At 36.2% G+C, this 20,408-nt stretch overlaps 2 protein-coding genes and 1 pseudogene across 2 annotated transcripts; 1 reads left to right on the top strand and 2 right to left on the bottom strand.

Moving 5' to 3' along the window:
• Positions 1-209: 209 nt before the first annotated feature.
• Positions 210-1,166, top strand: LOC116112548 (annotated as a pseudogene).
• A 14,175-nt stretch (positions 1,167-15,341) lies between these two features.
• LOC116112554 (disease resistance-like protein DSC1) lies at positions 15,342-18,830 on the bottom strand. Its single transcript, XM_031398678.1, has 4 exons — positions 17,854-18,830; positions 17,391-17,702; positions 16,285-17,301; positions 15,342-16,206 (listed from the first exon to the last, which is right to left on the bottom strand). The coding sequence occupies exons 1-4, from the start codon at positions 18,814-18,816 to the stop codon at positions 15,460-15,462; spliced, it is 3,039 nt and encodes a 1,012-aa protein (XP_031254538.1). The 5' UTR covers positions 18,817-18,830; the 3' UTR covers positions 15,342-15,459.
• A 12-nt stretch (positions 18,831-18,842) lies between these two features.
• LOC116112555 (disease resistance protein RLM3-like) lies at positions 18,843-19,985 on the bottom strand. The gene is made up of 2 exons (XM_031398679.1): positions 19,447-19,985; positions 18,843-18,939 (listed from the first exon to the last, which is right to left on the bottom strand). The coding sequence occupies exons 1-2, from the start codon at positions 19,635-19,637 to the stop codon at positions 18,888-18,890; spliced, it is 243 nt and encodes an 80-aa protein (XP_031254539.1). The 5' UTR covers positions 19,638-19,985; the 3' UTR covers positions 18,843-18,887.
• Between the last annotated feature and the right edge of the window lie 423 nt (positions 19,986-20,408).

Below are 20,408 nucleotides of genomic sequence, written 5' to 3'. Positions count from 1 at the left end.
TTAATCAATATAAATATGAAAAAAAATAATTATCATGATCAACATTATAACTATATGTTAATAAATAATATATTTTATTAATAATCAACAGTATTTTTATTGTAACTATTTCAGAAATTAATAATAAATTCAAATGAAAAATTATTTGAAGAAATATTAACTAAATTGTGTATAATAAAGGAAAGGCATATATAATAACATTGATATTGATGTTATTATACAAACTCATTCAATATATTAAAATAAGTTTAGGAATAATTCAAATTTCCTATGTTCAATGTTTTCTCCAAAAGGCTACATTGGGTTTCACTGAAGAGATTGGAAGAGGTGCGGGAGGTGTCGTGTACAAAGGTTTATTATCTGATGGACGGGTTGCCGCGATCAAGCGGCTCAAAGAAGCTAACAAAGGGGAAGCGGAGTTTCTAGCAGAAGTAAGCACCATTGGGAGGCTCAACCACATGAATTTGATAGAGATGTGGGGATACTGTGCTGAGGGGAGGCACAGACTTTTGGTATACGAGTACTTGATGCATGGATCTTTAGCAGAAAATCTTTCTTCCAAGGCACTCAAATGCGATCAACTGTTTGAAACTGCTGTGGGGACAGGAAAAGGATTGGGTTATTTACATGAAGAATGTTTAGAGTGGATTCTACACTGTAATATAAAGCCGCAAACCATACTCTTTTGATTTAGATTACCAACCGAAATGGCGGATTTTGGTTTGTCGAAGCTGTTGAATAGAGGCGGGCTCAACAATTCAAGCTTTTCTAGAATAAGAGGAACAAGCGGTTACATGGCTCCGGAGTGGGTTTACAATCTCCCCATAACCTCAAAAGTGGATGTCTATGGCTACGGCATCCTTTTGCTAGAGATGGTGACCGGAAAGAGCCCAATTGCTACTTTTCAAATTGTTGATTTTGAAGGGGTGGGAGAACATGGGACACCGGTGACATGGGTTAGGCAGAAGAAAAATGGAAGAGCTAAAGGAGAGGGTTGGATTGAAGAAATTGTAGACCCTTCATTTGATTGCAACTACGATAAAAACAATATGGAAATAATGGTGATGGTGGGTTTGCAATGTGTTGAAGAAGACAGAAATGTAAGACCCAGCATGAACCAAGTGTTGGAGATGCTATGTAAAGAGGGTGAACATGACAAGATGTAGATGTTCTAAATCCATAGAAGACTTGAGGGCCATTGCAGCGAGTTCGGATTCCACAAAACAACTTAGATTATATTTTAATCTTGTAATTATATCATATATGTTCTTTGTTCCGTTGTTTGTGTATAGGCGTGTAGCTCTAGGCTGGAGTTTGCTATCCCATGCATGAGGCAACAAAAATTGAATTCGTCTTTCAATATGGCTAAAGAAATATTTCTATGCATCTTGCTAATCGCTTGATGTCCAAAGTGGCCGATCACCATTGAATTGTCAACATGTAGAATAGCATGAGTTTTTAGTAGGGGTGTTCGGTTCCGGGTACCCTACACTTTTTGAAGGAACCGGAACCGGAACCGACGGTTCCTTGAAATTTGGAACCAGAACCGGAACCGACGGTTCCGGTTCCTAGGTACCCAGAACCAGAACCTGTAACAACGGTTCCGGTTCCGGTTCTGGGTACCCTGTAAAATTACATGACCCCCCAAAAGTTTTTAAAATAGCAAAAAACCTTTAAAAACTTACAAATACCCCCCCACCTGGCACTTGTTAACAAAAATAAAATTACAAATTATAAATTCAAAATTACAAACTCCATTACTTTGTAAAGGTAGATTCTCAAAAGTCAAACCAACTTACTTTAAATGTTATGAAATATAAATATAAATGTATTCACATTACTTTTTCCACAAAAGTTTATATTAACTCCCTAATCTTAATTTTATTTATATTAGTCTCGGTTCCTGGTTCCGGTTCTGGTCCTAACTATAGGAACTGGAACCGGAACCGCACAGTACGGTTCCAAAAATTTGGAACCGGACCTACCCATTGACGACTGGTTCTGGGTAGGAACCGGAACCAAACCCAGGGTACCGCCCGGTTCGTTCGTTCAACGGTTTTTTGAACACCCCTAGTTTTAGGTGTGAACGTTTTTTATTTTTTATTTAGATTCGAATACTCTTTACTGAAATGGAGGAATGGGAAGGCAATCTGGCCTTCTGCCATTCAACTTCGTCTATTCTCAAGAGGTTTAACGATACCCTTCTTTGAATTGTGCTTTCTAACCCGACTCTTTGGTCTTAAGAATATTGTTTTAGGATGAGGGATTGCTCCTTCTCGAACTGTTGATTTTAAAATGAGTAATATCCTTTTTTGATCCTTAACTGCCCAACCTAGGGGGATAGCTAATGCATTTCATTTATTAAGATTTTATGGTTGATCCACAACCATTGGATATCAAAGACGTCCTTGGAGCGATATTCGTGGTTCTTCGGGCTGGACAGTCTACTTATTCGATAATGTTAGTTGTGCATTCATTTCAAAACTTGGAAGACTATTTTATTCCCCTTTTCGTACATAAGTAGATAGGTTGTTTTATTGTAATAAAATCATTTTAGATCCCAGAATTTAAGAGTAATACTAATATATTATTTTTCATACAATATTCTCATATAACATTATGTGGTAGATAGATTGGCACCAAATCATATACTTGCCACGTAATATTGTATGAGAAATGTTGTATTAAAATGATGTAGTATATATTTGAACTTTAATCAGCTTGTTGGCATGGAAAGTCAACAAACATAATGAGTCAACGACAAACTGAGTTACTGAAAGAGGTACATGTACTTTTAACAAAAATGTCATGTACCAAAAATTTGCACCGAAATATGTGACACTTGACTCAGACATCGTCACGTAAGACGATAGAAGACTTCCGTAAATGAATGGCCGTCCAACATTTTCGTACGATCGTCCATATTTTCTAGACAACCATTCATTCAGGAATGAACGACGGTCTATAAAAAATATTTAAAAATAAATAAATAATCAATGGACTACTGTCCAAATACTAGGGACGTACATCCCTTTAATATGGATGACCGTCCAAATTATATGGACGGCCGTCCAAATAACCACACTAGATGGACGCTTGTCCATCTAATGTGGACGATAGTCCCTTTAAAAGGGAAGGGACTGCCGTCCACATTAGATGGATAGGTGTCCCTATTCTTCCACTTTCACTTGTTTATTCTTCAACTCCTCCCTCATATAATCCATAACATAAAAAATAGTGTTGCTACTCACATTTCCATAGTCCATTAAAGCCTTCCTGCTATACTCCAGCTTCTTATTGTTTAATTTCAATTTGTTTTTTGAACGGTTCAGAATTGCTGGTCCACCAGGATGGACTGCCCAAAACAGATCATTGAATTTGGACGGTAGTCCATCCTGGTGGGCTAGCAATTCTGAACTGCCCAGAAAACAAATTGAAATTAAACAATGAGAAGCTAGCGTATAGTAGGAAGGCTTTAATGGACTATAGAAATGTGAGTAGCAGCACTATTTTTTATGTTATGGATTATATAAGGGAGGAGTTGAAGAATAAACAAGTGGAAGTGGAAGAATAGAGACCCCTGGCCATCTAATGTGGACGACAGTCCCTTCCCTTTTAAAGGGACTGCCGTCCATATTAGATGGATATGCGTTCATCTAGTGTGCTTATTTGGACGGCCATTCATATTAAAGGGACGCCCGTTCCTAGTATTTGGACGGTCGTCCATTGATTTTTTGTTTATTTTTATATATGTTTAATGGACCGTCGTCCATTCCTGAATGAATGGCCATCCAGGAAGTATGGACGACCGTTCGAAAATGTTAGACGACCATCCATTTATGGAAGTCTTCTATCGTGTCCTACATGGTGACGTCTGAGTTAGATGCCACGTATTTCAGTGCAAATTTTCGATACTAATTTCTGGTGTCTGTAGCATTGCTGGTATTTTTAACGGGGTGATTGGGTTTTAATATACACATTCAATAACTAAAGGGCCTTGGATCCGCGGCTGCCCGTCTGGTCAACTACTAAGTTCCAAGCCCATCTCTGTGTGTGGGATTGTGGCTCGACTTGTTGGTTTTTTGTGTCTATTGACTTGTAGTTTACCAGTTGAGATTTTGGACAGTTCAATAGAAATCATTTTGTTTTATCATGATTTTTATGACTTCTTTCAGCATAAATTTGATCATTTATTTGTGGTTGTGATAAAACTCATTTTGTTTTCCATAGATTGACGAATTTTGCAATAATTTTTGCCAGAGTAAATCATCAAACTATCATAATAATATTGTCTGATTCCATTTTATATTACCTTCATGGCCATTCAAAAAATTCCTTAATAAAAAAAAAATCTTATGTATTAGGTTGTCCATACAACTTAAGCAAGATGAAAATTTTGGTTGGTGTGTATGCAGTGCTTGGATTTGTCTGACTTTCATCTACCAAATCTATTGTAGGCTGTAAATGGAGGCCATCTGACTTAAACTGCATCTTACTAGACACCAGCGCCCAATTGGAGTTTTGGGTAAGAATTTATGTAAATACATGCTTTTTTTTTAATGATTGGGATGTCTGGATTAGTTTGTGCGCACCTCAACTAATCTTCGGGATTCATTAAACACCTTACAAATCCAATAGTCTAATGTAAGTCATAATATATAGGTAATCCTAAGGCTCGAACCTAATAGGTCAGTGAAGGGAGTAAATCTCCTTGTTCGCCAAGCCAATCCATTGGAATTTAATACATGCTTTTGCTTCTTTGTTTAAAACATATCCGATCAATTTTACTACTTGATTTGTGGGTGGGTTTAATTTGTAATGTGTTAATTGGTTTTTGTTGGTGCTCTAATTTTGGGTTTGTTAACTCGTTGGCCTTCTTCACCAAGTGTTTGATTAATGAGTAATAGTACACTTACATCACTCTTTTACACAATTTTCATTACATCAAGATGTAGCATTACTCTTGATTAATTGCCTTAACAACTAGTCTTATATCAATACACTTTCTAAGTTTTTTCAGAGGTTGGAATCATAAAAGAAATAAACATTTTCCATGATAAAGACTGTTGCCATTAAATTGGAATCATCTTTCACATGTTTCATAATTCTAGATGTTTTATGAAAGCCATCATAAATCATTCAAATTTTTTGAGTTCATTTTCAGGATCAAATTAGAGTCCAAATGTAGGTACTTTCGAGTTATTTTTCATTACTGTGTCAGCGTATCTTTTGACCAAGCCGAAGATGAAGCCAATAAAAGCTTAACACACCAACGAAGCAAACTCAGACCATCACAGAATTTTTAATTTTTTTATACCCAGAATTTTAATTCTGGGTATATAGTTTATTTTCTTAATTAATAAATTTTTAATATATTTAAAGTATATTTCATAAATATTTTAGTGTAAATTTTGATAGTAATTTAACTTTATATTACCTTAATATTTGAATGTGATTGATCTATCTATTTGTTTAATAATTTTGTAATAATGTTTTATTATTCTTCTAAATTGGTTTTTTGAATTATTTAATTTTGAAATATTTATCTTTTACTTAATTCAATAATATAAATAAACTAATTTGGGCCGCTTGTCTATAAAGCCCAACATATTTGGAGCAGCTGGGGTACTACAATAAAGTGAGCTGGGCTGCTAGAGTGGACTCATGTGCAAGAGTTTCTTCTAACATCGCAATATTAATTCATGCTACTCCAGGCATTCGAAAAAGCTGACTCTAAAATTTTGAGATTTTCATGCATAAACAACATAAATTTAACAATTTGAGATTTTCATGAATCATTAAAGCAAATGAAGTGATAAAACAACTAGTTGATCCCCTCTATAGTTCTGATTCAATCTTCTATAAACTTCAGAAGGCATCCTTGTTTAAATATGCGGTGTACAAAAAAATAAGAACCTCATAAACAAGTGTAACATTATTTACGGGTGCCTTGTTCCCCTTCGGATCATTATATTTGGACATAATACAAATTTTTAGCCACCAGTTTTTGTCTTTTCCTTTCTGAATGCAGGTATTTACCCACCACTTATTGGAGGTATGAGGGCTAATTCATCTTTATGTTTAACAATAACTGAATCATTCGTGTATTCCTCATTTAAAGCTAAGACCATGCAGCCCCGGATCTCTTCCAAACTTGGAAACTTTGCAACAAGCTTGTTCAAGCAATCTTGAGTTGTACTACCATATGATACTTCTAGACACATATCACTCACACCAGTTATATCTCGAGCTCTGGCAAAGAACAATACCTTTATTTGAACTGATGATTTGTTGTCCTTGACAGGTATGCTATCTGTAATCCCAGTCTTAGCCTCAATTTCCGTAGAATCCATGGTAGGTAAAGGAAATGGAACACCTCACCGCAACAATAATCCAACAATATCTAATAAAAAAAATGAGATAAAACAATATCAACAACAAACATAATTGCTAGATGTTTACATTAGACAAGAGCAAGAATTAACTTGTGTTTCATTAATGACTAGAGTGGATGGAAGTCATTTGTGACGAAAATAATCAAATCAACCCAGCATTGACTCACAACTCACAAGTGGACAGGATTCAAAGCTTCACAGACTGAAGCTTGAGTGCTAGTCTTACAATAAATCCCAACCAAAAGATGTTTCACAATGTCCCCGGTGGCAGAGCTCCCTTATACCGCAGATAAAAGATATGATCTCGATTAAAATATTTAACCTTGCATATTTCCTTTCCTATGTTTTGGCACTTTCATTAGTCCATTTACTTCATTCCACGTCGTGCGACTACCCTCACAATTTAAGACCTCTGTCTCATTAACTTACATTTAAATCAAATAATATGCCTCTTCCATCATGTTGAGGTATGTGAACCCAATCTGCTTCAGAGTTCTACTCAAAATGTTACTATTTATATAATAATATAAGACAGTCTAGAACTGACTTGAAGACCACAATGATTAGTAATATACACTCAGAAAACAAACAGACCCCAACATTCTATTCAAGAAACCATTCAAGACTGGAATATAATCTGCCCTCACCTCTAAAACTTTTTCATTCCCTTTTCTCAAATTGACTAAAATTTCAAAAATTAATTAACTGAAAATCTTGTTTAACTGCTAACTTGAGATAAGAAAAAAGTTCTAAATGGTGAAATCGTCAACTACAAAGAGACAGAATGTGTTTCCCTAGAATTATGATGTGTTTGGGAAGTGCCTCTAAAAAATGTAGTCAGAAAATAACGAGGTATAAGCCTCTACTGTATTGTCCTGCAGAAACTGATAAAAATGTACTTAAAACGCGGTTTTAGAGAAGCACTTCACACATACTTTTTCTTTTACTTTTATTGGCGAAAAAAACACTGCATAAATGTTTTCACAGAAGGCTCTGTTAAGTGCCTTCAAGAAAAGCACTTCTACTCAACAACCCACGTCCACAAACAAATACATTTTTGAACATCTAATAGCACTTCGAAAAGTACCAAAAGAACTCCAAATTCCAGAACAAACTTATACAATTTGCTTTCAAACGGCATAACCATTATTCAAACTACAACAAAACCTTATATGTTTCCGCTCTCAATAAACCGAAAAAACAAAAATTTCTTTTGATCCCAATATCAACAATATTCTCATATCCGTAAAATATTAAAAAAAGAAAATCCAATTATACTCTCTCAGTAATTGAATGGCTATAAGCAATAAATCAGGAATTAAATTCATATACATAGCCAAATTGAAAAGAAAACCCACTAAGGATATAAAATTAAACAGGGTATATGAAAATAAAAGCTCTTGAAGAATAGAGTTACCGGGAACAGGGGTAGAAGGTCTTCGACTCGTCCGTAGAAGCTCCGGTTTTGAGAGAAGTTGTGTTGGTTGAAGAGGAAGAAGGCAAATGTAATGACGAAATTATCCTCATATTTAAATATTAATATATTTTCAGTTCCAGAGATAGGTGTGAATTGATGATGTAAGTTGTAATTATTTTAATTATATAATTTAGTAAAATATTTAAAATTGAAATATTAATATGATGACGTCACTAAATTGGTAACTTATGATATTATTTTATGTGAACTTGTAATATATAGAGATGCATTTGATGCAACGTTATTAAAGATATATTTGAATCTTTTTCATTTTTTNGGTTGCAGGTGCTCGGGCAGACTCCCTAACGAGTCTAGAACTGGTGCATCCTTCGCCTTGCCGGTAGTGGCCGCCTCGCTCGCGGGCTCCTTGCCTGACCTCCTGGATTCCTGGCGCGTTCTCAGAGGCTCCTCCTCGGATTCGGTCTCAGACTCTTCGACCTGGACCTGTTTCCTCTTCTTGGACCTTTGGGCCGGAGCCTTCCGTCTGGGGCGAGCAGAAGGTGCCTGAGCAACCTGTTTTGTTCTGGTCGCTTCTTGCGCAGGACGGGGCTGCGAAGGCGCAGAAGCTTGCAGCGGTTGTGCCGGAATAGCACGAGCAGCTTCGGCCGCTCTCTCCCTCCTCAATCGAGGGAAAACAAATGGTGCTCGGCGGGACTGCCCGGACTCCTTTGGGGGCATGGTCTCTGTATTTAAGCTCGTCAGTAAGGGAATTTATTTCACGACCAGAAAGGGACCAGCACAACTTACCTTCTAGGGGTTCTAACGACGCCTTGTCGCTGAAAAAACCGTACTTCCGCAGGTTCGCGGTCGTCACAAGCTTCCTCGCGTCCCGTTGTTCCTCGTCCAGTACCCCGAAAGATACAAGTCTATCTGGATCGGCGAGTAGCTTTTCCTTGGTCGTTCTATTGACTGCAAAAGAAAACAGGTCGTTATTGTGGATCAAGCGAGCAGATAGCTAACCCAACGAAAGGAAACCTACTTGGATCCTGAAAATGGCAGTGGCCGTTATAAAAGAAAAAGAAAAACTTAGTCTCGTAGGCCCCCGCATTGCTGGGATAGCTGTGTATCCCCGCGGTAATGGTAGGTCGCCGAGACAAATAGTACGAGTCCTTGTCCATACTCTTCTTCAGGTAGTAGGCGATGCTAAGCTCCACCGCCGTTGGCTCTCCCAAGCCATTTTCGTAGCACGCGATGTACATCGCGACAGCGATGACATAGGCGTTTGGCGTCAACTGCATTGGTGTGATCCCGAAATGATCCAGGACCGACCTGATGAAAGGATGGAAGGGAATCCTCCCTCCACCCTTGTAGTTCTCCTCAGAGATCGCGGCGAGGCCGTCGGCCGGACGCCGTGACGGCCTAGTGTGGTCGAGGAACACCTCCGAGCGGATGTCGAACTGCCTCTTTATTCTAGCATATTCCTCGGAGGTGAGAACCGAGTAGACATCGAGAGCTGCGTCCTNAGCGATAATGAATCCTACAGATTCAAACTCACCACTGTACATTCACTCATCGACACTCCAGGGTCAGTGTTGGTAGCAGAACAACTCACCGGCACTGAGAATTATGGCATCTGGAGTAGAGTCATGGTGGTCTCACTCCGAGCTAAGAATAAGTTGGGTTTTGTTGATGGCACGTGCAAGAAACCATCAGATCTAAGCTTGGGTGCACAATGGGAAAGATGCAACTCACTGGTTTTAGCTTGGATCTTTAACACGGTTTCAAAAGAAATCTTTAATGGAATTGTTTATTCCACCAGTGCATATCAAGTGTAGCAGGACCTACAAGAACAGTACCATAAGGTGAGTGAACGAGAATTTATGGGATTCATCGGGAGATTGTTAATCTCACGCAAGGTACCATGTCTGTGGCTATTTATTGTAACAAATTAAAAGCATTGTGGGATGAACTGAGCTTGTTGATAAGCTTACCACCTCCAGACAGTGCATCAACTAAGGCGTATCTGGAACATCTAAACCAACAAAGGTTGTTGCAGTTTTTAATAGGGTTGAATGACACTTATTCTATGGTGAGGAGCTAGATTCTATTGATGTTGCCATTGACTTTGGTCAAGCAAGCTTATTTAGTTGTGAATCAAGATGAAAGTCAAAGGATTTTGTCGAGGGCTACTGCTGGTACAGAGGTGACCACTGCACTCTATGTGCAGAATATGCAGAAGGGACATAATCACAATTCTAAATACAAAAGGAATAAGCCCTATATAGAATGTGATTTTTTTTTTATTTGCCGGGATATAAACGAGACACATGTTACAAGATTCACGGTTATCCAGCTGATTACAAAGGAAAGATGAATGGGTCAAAAGGCAAGTCAACAGCTAATCAAGTGCACACACAGTCTAATGCACAAATAATACCTGCTGCTAACACTTCTGCGAATACATCAAAGGGTTCACTAGGCACAATTCTCTCAGTAGAACAATATTCCCAGCTCCTTCAATTACTTGGAAAAGAAAATGTCTCAACATCGGCCAATGTAGCAGGTATATCAACATCACTCTTATCTTGCTTTAATGATACTGCAAATTGGATAATAGATTCAGGGGCAACAGATCACATGATTAGTAGACTGTCTAGCTTAACTTCACCTGTTGATATGGATTCTAACCCAAATACTTATGTTGGCCTACCCAATGGAATGAAAACTAGAATTAGGCACACTGGATCTGTTAAGATAGATGACCAAATTAGTCTAGATCATGTGTTACATTTACCAGATTTCAAATATAATTTGTTTTCAGTATCAAAACATACTTCATCCAATAATTGTGCATTACCTTTTATCCTAATTTTTGCTTAATCCAGGACCTCTGAAGTGGCAAGTTGAAGGGGATTGGTAAAAAAATTCAAGGCCTATACTTTCATGTGCCCCTTCCACAGTCACCCTTACACAACTCTGACATGCATAATCTGGCCAAACTGCTTTCTACAAATATTGTTTGTAATATAGTAGTGAATAATTTTTCAATTCCTAGTTCAAAACTTGTTAATTCTAGCACATGTTCTGATTTTCATATTTGGCATAAAAGACTGGGTCATGTCCCAAATCTTGTTCTAAAATAGATGGTTAAAACTTTGCAAGTTGATAATTCTCTTTTTTCAATTTGTCCATTGGCAAAGAAAAACCAGGATACCTTTCCCAATAAGTCAAAACATTTCAAATCATGTGTTTGATCTTTTGCATTTGGATGTATGGGGACCTTATAAGGTACCCATTTTTGGTAATGCTAGGTTCTTTCTTACAATTGTAGATGATTGTACAAGAGTAACATGGCTTTTCTTAATGCAATTTAAATTTGATGTGTTTCAAATGCTCAAACAATTCTTGAATATGATTAGGACACAATATCATTTGACTCCTAAATGCATTAGATCTGACAATGGTTTAGAATTTTTTAATAAAAATTGTCATGATTTATTGAAAGAATTTGGTATTCAACATCAAAGTTCATGTACTTACTCTCCACAACAAAATGGTGTTGTGGAAACAAAGTATAGACACATTTTGCAAGTTGCTAGGGCCTTAAAATTTCAGTCCCAATTACCACAGTCCCTTTGGCGACATTGTGTTCAAACAATAGTTTATTTGATAAATAGATGTCCAACCACCATGTTGAAAGGTCTTTCACCATTTGAAAAATTCTTTGGCAAACCTCCTTCACTAGCACACTTAAGAGTTTTTGGTTGCTTAGCATATTCTACCATTCTTACTCCAAAAGATAAGTTTTCCCCTAGATCTATTCCATGTGTTTTTGTAGGATATTCTCTAGACAAAAAAGGATATGTCCTATACAATTTGCAAAACCATGCTATTCAAATCACTAGGGATGTCACCTTCTATGAACAAATTTTCCCCTTTAAATGGTCAACCACAGACATGTCTATCTTTCCACCAGATTCATTTTTAGAAATAGATTCATTTGACACATATACTGGACATAATCCTCAACATATAGACAATTTTCCTGCACCACAAACAGATCTAGCTGTGATCTCTAGCTCATTACATATGCCAGAATCATCTAGTCCACCATTTCTACCAAATGAACATACTAACCCTGCAAATTTGAACCAAGCCAACCCTGCACCCTTATAGAGATCAACCAGAGCTACAAAGCCACCTATATGGACCACAGATTTCCATTGTCCCACACTTCCTTCTTCATCACAAACTCACCTTGTAAAATATCCAATTTTGGATAACATTGATTATTCTCACATTTCACCTAAATATCAAGATTGCCTTGGAAAAATTTCTTCTTTAACTGAACCGACCAGCTTTTCCCAAGCTTCCAAAGATCCTAAATGGGTTGAAGCCATGTCAAAAGAAATAAAAGCTGTAGAGGACAATCATACATGGTCATTGGTTCCCTTGCCTCCTGGAAAAAATCCAATTGGGTGTAAATGGGTGTATAAATTGAAATTTAAAGCTGATGGTACTCTAGAGAGGTATAAAGCTAGGTTGATGGCAAAAGGTTATACATAACAAGCCGGAATTGATTATGAGAAAACATTTTCCCCAGTTGTTAAAATAGTGACAGTAAGAGCCATTATAGCTTTAGCTTCCATTTATCAAGGTTTTACCAAACCACCTGGACAGAATCTTGTTTGTAGACTTCATAAATCTTTATATGGCCTCAAACAAGCCTTTAGGGCCTGAAATTTTGAGCTTACTTCAACTTTAATTCAAGGAGGATTCTCTCAATCAAAATCAGATTACTCTTTATTTGTTAAGAGACATGGTACTCAGATTGTGGCTATCCTTGTATATGTTGATGATATAGTTATCACTGGGAGCAATTCTGCATTAATAGATGAAGCTAAACAATTACTTCACTCAAATTTTAAGCTTAAAGATTTAGGGATGCTTAGATATTTTCTTGGTCTTGAGGTAGCAAGATCAGCCAAAGGGGTAACTATATGTCAACGTAAATATGCCTTAGAGTTGATTTCTACTACTGGTATGTCAAGTGCTAGACCTGCCATCATTCCTCTTGATCAGCATGTGAAATTCACCTCTTCAGATTATGATAAGCAATTCAACATTACTGGAGATCCCTTGTTACAAGATGCTTCCATCTATCAGTAGCTCATAGGTATACTCCTTTACTTATGTATGACTCGTCCAGATTTGAGCTACTCAGTAAACTTGTTAAGTCAGTTTAGGCATGCACCCAAAGAATCCCATATGCAAGCAGCTTTGAATATTGTAAAGTATGTCAAATATGCTCTTGGTTTAGGATTATTTTTCCCATCTAATAGTACATTGTAGGTTAATGCTTATTGTGATTCAGATTGGGCCTTTTGTTTACTAACAAGAAGGTCAGTTACTGGGCTTTGTGTTTTCTTGGGCAATTCTCTTATATCTTGGAAATCTAAGAAGCAAGTGATAGTATCACGATCTTCCTCAGAAGCTGAATACAGATGGCCTCAGCTATTTGTGAAATTGTTTGGATATTGCAACTGCTTTTTGAACTTGGTTATCCTCCTTTTTCTGTTGTTCCTCTTTTTTGTGACAATCAATCAGCTTTGCACATTGCTTCTAATCCGATGTTTCATGAGCATACCAACCACATTGACATTGATTGTCATTTGGTCCGAGAAAAGATACAGGCTAATCTCATTCAAACCAAATATGTCCCTACCACTTATCAACAGGCATATATTCTTACCAAGGCTCTTGGGAGTCAATTGCATCATCATTTTTGTCCAAGATATATTCAACTCTATTCAGTTCAATCTAATGTTGACTATTAGTCAAATGTAGTGTAGTGTAAACTTGTGTTTTCAGTAAATGTAATAGAATGGTTGTAAATGTAGTTAGCTGAGGTTAGTTAAGTAAATTTACTATAGATATGTTAGCTGAAAAGTGTTTTATATGCTTAAGATACAAAAGAGAAAATGGGTGTAATTCCCGTCAATGAATGAAATGCTCTTTTGCAGAATTTTTTCTCTTCTACTCAAAATCTAATATGGTCAATCAAGACTTTTGGGTGTATTACTCAATAGGTTCCAAGTTCAATCCACTTGGGTTGGTAATAGGGGTGGCCATCGAGAGATTGATTTGGCCATCAACTTCAAGGCCTCAGGGGATTAGTTGAGGTGTACACAAGTTGGCCCGAATACCCCTGATCACCACAAAATAATAATAATAATAATAAATAAATAAATAAAATAACAATTATAAAAAACAACCGAATGATAAATATATTGCATCATATCTTCATGTTCATTCCACATTCTTTGAGTTGCATTCGCCAATTTGTCAACCTCTTGAGTAGTGTTAAGCTTAGTAATTGAATCCTCAATAATCTTCATTATTCTCATACCCTTTACCCCCTGAGCTTGAATCTTAGCCATTTTAACCTCTGAGGCCTCAAGTAGTCTCATATTCCCTGCTCGTGCAACATGGCAGTGGTTACTTTCAATCACTCTCATATGCTCTATCCCTCAGGCTTTAAGTTGGACAAGTCGAATTTCCAAATCTTGGAGACTCAATAAGTTAGAATTTACTATTGCCCGTAGTTGCTTTAGTTTTTCGATCTCTTTATTGTATTCTTCTCCTATAAAATTTTATTTATTCAGGATTCACATGATTAATTTCATGCAAAAATAAAAAATACAAGATTGAATGATAAAAATTCATACCATAGTAATATGAGATCATACCTGGCATAGCTGATCTCTTTCATCTCGTGATGTCAACACATAAAATTTATTGATAATGTAGAGAAAATAATAAGTCGCTTGCTTATATTATATATACTATCTCTCCGCACTCTAAAAAAAAAAAAAGGAAAACAGATTATAATGCAAAATGGGTTTCTAGTTATCATAATTGTAATAGGATTACTAATATAAATAAGAATTAGAAATAAAGTAGGACTCTGTTGTAATTAGATTATTACCATTTAAGTTAGCATTACCAGTGGCGGATCCATGAATTNCTAAGGGTAGTTGAGTAAATGTAGTTTGTTGAGGTTAGTTGAGTAAAATCACTACAGATTCATTATAGATATGTTAGCTGAAAAGTGTTGAATATACTTGAGAGAAAATGAATTGTAATTTTACGACAATGAATGAAATGCTCTTCTGCAGAATTTTTTCTTCTACTCAAAATCTAATAAATGAAAAGATCAATTTAAACAATATAGCAAAAGTTTCCTGACAAAATACAACCTTTTAATTTCCTCGCTTTTTGGGAAAACATAACAATGGTGTCCAACTGGAAAACCTCAGATGAAAGAAAAAGCTAATCAACTTTGCAATTCAAACATAAGCCAATTCACTTAAACTACTATAATCACAACTTAGAATCAAACATTAACAAATACAATGTACAAACCCAAATTTTGCAAAAACCAATACAAAGTAAAATTCATATGCAAGCTTTAGCATATGTAATTTTCGAAAAATGAAACATGTTAATGAACACGAGATTATAAGAGCATAATTGTCCAACAGAAGAAGAAAATATTAAAATATTTTAAAGGTCAAACATTGATATTAATATAACAGCTTCATAGACCAAAGATTCTTAATATACTTACATACCGTTTGTTAACCATTAAGATGATAGAAAAATCACAAGTGACTCCAGCAGTCGAAAAACACAAAGTCCGCAAAAGAAGCAAACCATCAAAGTCCAACAATAAGAGAGCAGTAATCCACCTCTGATGCGCAAAATTGAATCACTTCCTCTGATAATTCTCTTATTAGGACTTGGTTCCATTTCCTCATCAGACATGTCACTTCCACTTCCATCTGTGTCATCATGATCATTGTTGTAGCAGTCATCCACAGCTATTTCACCGGAACCTTGATTGATGGTAGCCAATTCCTCAATAGAACTGCTGGATTTGCTGACTTTGGGATGTATATAGAGTGGATAAACCCCACAACATTTCACCTTGTGATTTAGTGATTGCCCTTTTATCTGTATTAGGCTGAACCAAAATGAGGCAGTTGTATAATCACCCTTTAAAAGATCAACATCCATACGAGGACTATATCCCAGTACTATGTGATCGGGCTCCATTGCCCCTTTCTTCACATAGCCAATTGACAACTCGCAGTAAAACTCTTCCTCATAATTTGAATCAAAATAGTACGTCACTCTGACATAAGCAAAACCACCACTGTAACTTCCCTCAAATGTAGTAACAGCACATAGAAGAAATCCGGTGAATCTTTCATTAGAACTACGACGAGGTAGCCTAATCTGAATGAAAGACCCTGATCTACGATGGCTAAACCAGTCCGGAATTTCACTCCCGGGTAAATTTAAGCTAACAGCAAGTACCTCCTCAGTCTCCTGTCATAGTAAAATGCATAATTTTATGCTTTATGATGAGACAGAATGGTAGAGAGAGAAAAAGAAAGAGAGACTAACCTCTTCACAACAACGTTTAATTGACGCAATGGCCAGACTCTCAATTCCAAATCGTAACTCTGCCAAAAGGTTGTGGTTGTGATTCAATTTCATACTATGGGTAAATATGAACGCACTGAATGACCTTTGAATCTTATAGCAGCGTTTAGATGCTATTTCAAATTGGGCTTCGTTTAACTCTTCTATACCCCGAGGCAAAGTGAATGACACGAGCTGCTTGCAGTATGGTGCTTGAAATGATCTAAGATGTAAAGGAAGCTCGGGTAGTGATTGAAGCATATTGCAATCCCTTAAGTAAAGAAAACGCAGCCGAGAGAGTTGGTTGATACTTGCTGGTAGACTCTCAAATTTGCTCCCGCTTAGATCTAAGTAATCCAGTGAAGTTAAACGGCAGAGATCATCGGTGATTTCTTTCAGACCGCTGTAAGGTAAATTTAAAAATATTAAGGAACATAAAGCTCCAATAGAGGATGGTAGTTGGCTTATGGCAGTTTCCTTTGCAAAAAGCGCCTCTAATTTTTTCAAATTCCCCAGGTTGTCCGGCAGTTTTTCAAGTTTTGGGCAACCATCAAGATAAATTACATCTAGATTTGTCAAATTACAAATACTGCTTGGAACAGTCTCGAGATTTCTGAGACGAACCAAACTCAAATCACGAAGCCGGCTTAAATTTTCAATGGAAGATGGTATCTCTTTTATTGCCGTCGCTTCAGATAAGTAAAGACCTTCTAAGCATTCCATTCTCTCCAAGATTTCTGGGAAACTCTGAAGGTTCCAGCAACGATAAAGATAAAGCAAACGAAGAGATTTCATTTGACAAATACTTGTTGAAATTTCTTCTATTGCGGTCCCAGATAAATTTAGTTCTGTTATACTCAGTGAAACCTGTGGGAAATTCCTAATTCCTTTGCAATTTGAAAGTGTCACAACCTCAAAGCTTTTGGCGTCTTCAAGGTTTGGAATTGAATTCAGAAATTGGGAGCCATCAAGATCGATGATTTTCAATTTGGGAGAAACCTGTAGCAAAAGAAAAATTACTAGACTACATTAGTACTAGTCAACAATATATATATATACACACACAATAATAACAATAATAATTATACCTCTGTTTCTTGCCAGACTTGCTCAATATTGCTATAAGGCAATTTAAGGACAACAAGGTGCTCTGGGGTAAAGTTTTGTGGTAGTGATTTCAAAGGATATCCATCCCACCGGAGATACCTCAACACATCAGGAAGATAATCTAGACCTAAAGGAAGATGGACCTCTGAGATCTCTCCAGACTGTTTATAACGCTCAGAATTACAGAATATAAGCAGTCTAAGTCTAGACATATTTACAAAGGCCTTGGAACTGAATTGAATGTCTCTTGTTTTAGACATTTCTAGGTATATGCCTTCAATTGAATCGGTCCCCTGTTAACAGAAAGCAAAGAAATGGTTAACATAAAATTCACAAAAGCTTAAAAAAGTTATATAAAAAGAATGAGATAATATAGGCTAGCTTATACAGCAAATCATGGCAAACTATATAAGAAAAAGAAAATCAATTCAATTAAGTTCTTACCTTATTATTTTTCAGTACATAGTAGACATCGTCATGACTGCATAACCTGCTACGCTTGCCTGGGTCCTTAGGAGATTCTTGTCGAACAATATCCCAAGCCATTTCTTGGAGTAAATCATGCATATGTAGCTTTTTATCATACGATATTGTAATCAGTGACTTATCAATGAGAACAGTCAACCCAGAATGCATTGAAAAATAACAGTCATCAAGTATTTTTGTGATATGATCACGATCATTCCCTTTAAAGAAAAATGCAACATCAAGAAATATATTCTGATTTTCGTGATCTAGAGCATCGTAGCTTATTTTAAGCACCTTATGAATTTCAAGATTAGGAATCCTTCCTAATTTGTTCAGAGCACTTTGCCAATCTCGCTTGCTTTTCCGATAAAGAGAGGAGCCTAACAGTTTAAGAGCCAAGGGATTGCCTTGTGCATATTCTACTACCCTCACTGCCAGTACCATAAGATCTCCCAAGCGATTATTTTGTTTGAAGGCATAATGACAAAACAGATCAAGAGCTTCTTGGTCATTCAGTTTCTCAACTTCATATGTATAACCATCAGATACAAAATTATCTAACACTTGTTTATCTCGAGATGTTATAATGATTCTACTTCCTGGACCATATCGATCATTCTTTCCAATTAAAATCTCCAATTGACTTTGATTACTCACATCATCAAGAACAAGTAAAACTTTTTTGCGTTGGAGTCTACTTTGAATATGGAAGGGTATATCACTAGTGCCTATTTTTATATTTTCTTCTAATATTTCAGATAGAACTTGATCCCGTACACTAAGTTCACTTTCTCGTTTTGATCTTTCCCTAACATTTGCAGCGAAGGAAGAACCTTCAAATTTACTTGAAACTTGCTTGTAAAGAGATTCAGCAAGTGTGGTTTTACCTATACCACCCATACCCAAAGCCCAATTTCGAGGCTCGGACAACCAATGCATATATGATTTCACTACTGAACACGTGACTCTAATCCAAATGAACCTTCAAAATCACATATGTTGGTTTACTTTCAATTTCTTTGATATATCTTTGACATGTTCTCCACAAGTTCTACGTCAGACCTGCCAAATGATAAGGTAAAGTGAAATAGAACACTATAAAACAAAAATTAGATATGATTTTATATAATGTAACCACTTCTACTTCTCTTTATTATTGTTGATAACAAAAATACGTTTCACAAGAAGCATTCAAAATTATGCACAGTTTCGCAACCATATATACGCTAAGCACAACATCAATCAATGATGTCATCCAAGATAACAAAAAAAAAAATAAAAAAAATAAAATTAGTAACAGTGAGGTAAATTAAAAGTGAACTCAAGTAGGATTTTTTGTTATCATTTCTAAAGCATTAGTAAAAGTGAATCTTTTCCTTTATAAATTTATTAATTGCTTGTTTTTCCAACTTAAGACTCAAACAGGCTGGTTTTACTCGGTCTTCAATTTTTTTTTTTTTTTTTTTTTTTTTTGTGCCTGAAAAGATAATTGGCGCATTCTAGCTGAATTTTAAGAGAAAAGAAACTACAGGTATATTTCTAAAGGGATGTTGCAAAGGGTAAACTTACTTGGTTTTTGATGAATCCCATCCAGATAGATTGCCTACTTCAGTCAAAGCAACTCTCCACCTTTGCACCTTCTCTTTCATCTCTTTCATACGTTCATGCTTAACGAAGGCATTCTTAAAGTTTCCAGTTTGCTTCCTTACATCCGATGGATCTACCTGAAAGAAAATTGGTATAACCTTCTGGTTATTCATTCGCTTGCAATCAAGAATGTTCACAAGTTCTTCCAAGCACCATCGAGAAGAAGCATAGTTTTATGAGAGAATGATCACTGAAATCATTGATTCTTCAATTGCTGTTAACAGCACTGGTGAAATTTCATCTCCTCTATTGAGGCCTTCATCATCGATAAACGTTTGTATTTTTTTATTGCACAAAACAGCATAGAGATGGCTAGTGATTGTTCTACGAGTATCCTCACCTCTGAAACTAAGGAAGACATCATATTTTTCTTTTGGACTAGAGGAAGAGGAAGATGAAGATGAAGCCATAGAGGAAAACTATGGGATTATGAGTGGAAAAATGGTTGGAGAGAGAGCAAGGGATTCTTGATCTTAAGATGTAAAAGAAGTGCTTTATGATGGTAGTTTCTTTCTGCTCATATGTAAGTCTTCTATTGACTTGGTAGCTTTTTTCTGCTCATAGGTCTTCTATCGACTTTCTTGCCACCTTCCCTCCAAGTTTACTTGTTCTTTGGTTGTAGAATTGTTGGTCCACAAAAAATTTAGGTGCATGAGTGGATAAGATTATTATGTAATTAATAAAATGGTCCTCTTAAAGGATATGTAATACTTTTAGATGAATACTCCAATTACTGCTCAAATACAATAATCACACATAGGTCACTTGTCTATTGTTTGTGTCGGCAATAATGATTATGCTTAATTGGGAATATCTTACAGTCGGAGATATAAATATAATAATCAAAGTTCAAGTATACTGTACAAATGGATTATTATATAAAA

This window comes from Pistacia vera, unplaced genomic scaffold, assembly GCF_008641045.1.
Source record: "Pistacia vera cultivar Batoury unplaced genomic scaffold, PisVer_v2 Contig663, whole genome shotgun sequence".
In the NCBI taxonomy this organism is placed as follows: domain Eukaryota; kingdom Viridiplantae; phylum Streptophyta; class Magnoliopsida; order Sapindales; family Anacardiaceae; genus Pistacia; species Pistacia vera.
This window is presented reverse-complemented; position numbering and strand designations above follow the sequence as displayed.

What these genes read in the sequence shown, in the direction of transcription:
- LOC116112554 (XM_031398678.1), bottom strand. Translation starts at nt 18,816, where the DNA reads ATGCATTGGTTGTCCGAGCCTCGAAATTGGGCTTTGGGTATGGGTGGT. An exon ending in ATGTACTGAAAAATAATAAG is followed by an intron (nt 17,703 to 17,853) that starts GTAAGAACTTAA and finishes TTCTGTTAACAG; the next exon opens with GGGACCGATTCAATTGAAGG. An exon ending in AAGTCTGGCAAGAAACAGAG is followed by an intron (nt 17,302 to 17,390) that starts GTATAATTATTA and finishes CTTTTGCTACAG; the next exon opens with GTTTCTCCCAAATTGAAAAT.
- LOC116112555 (XM_031398679.1), bottom strand. Translation starts at nt 19,637, where the DNA reads ATGAATAACCAGAAGGTTATACCAATTTTCTTTCAGGTAGATCCATCG. An exon ending in TGGGATTCATCAAAAACCAA is followed by an intron (nt 18,940 to 19,446) that starts GTAAGTTTACCC and finishes ATCATTTGGCAG; the next exon opens with GTCTGACGTAGAACTTGTGG.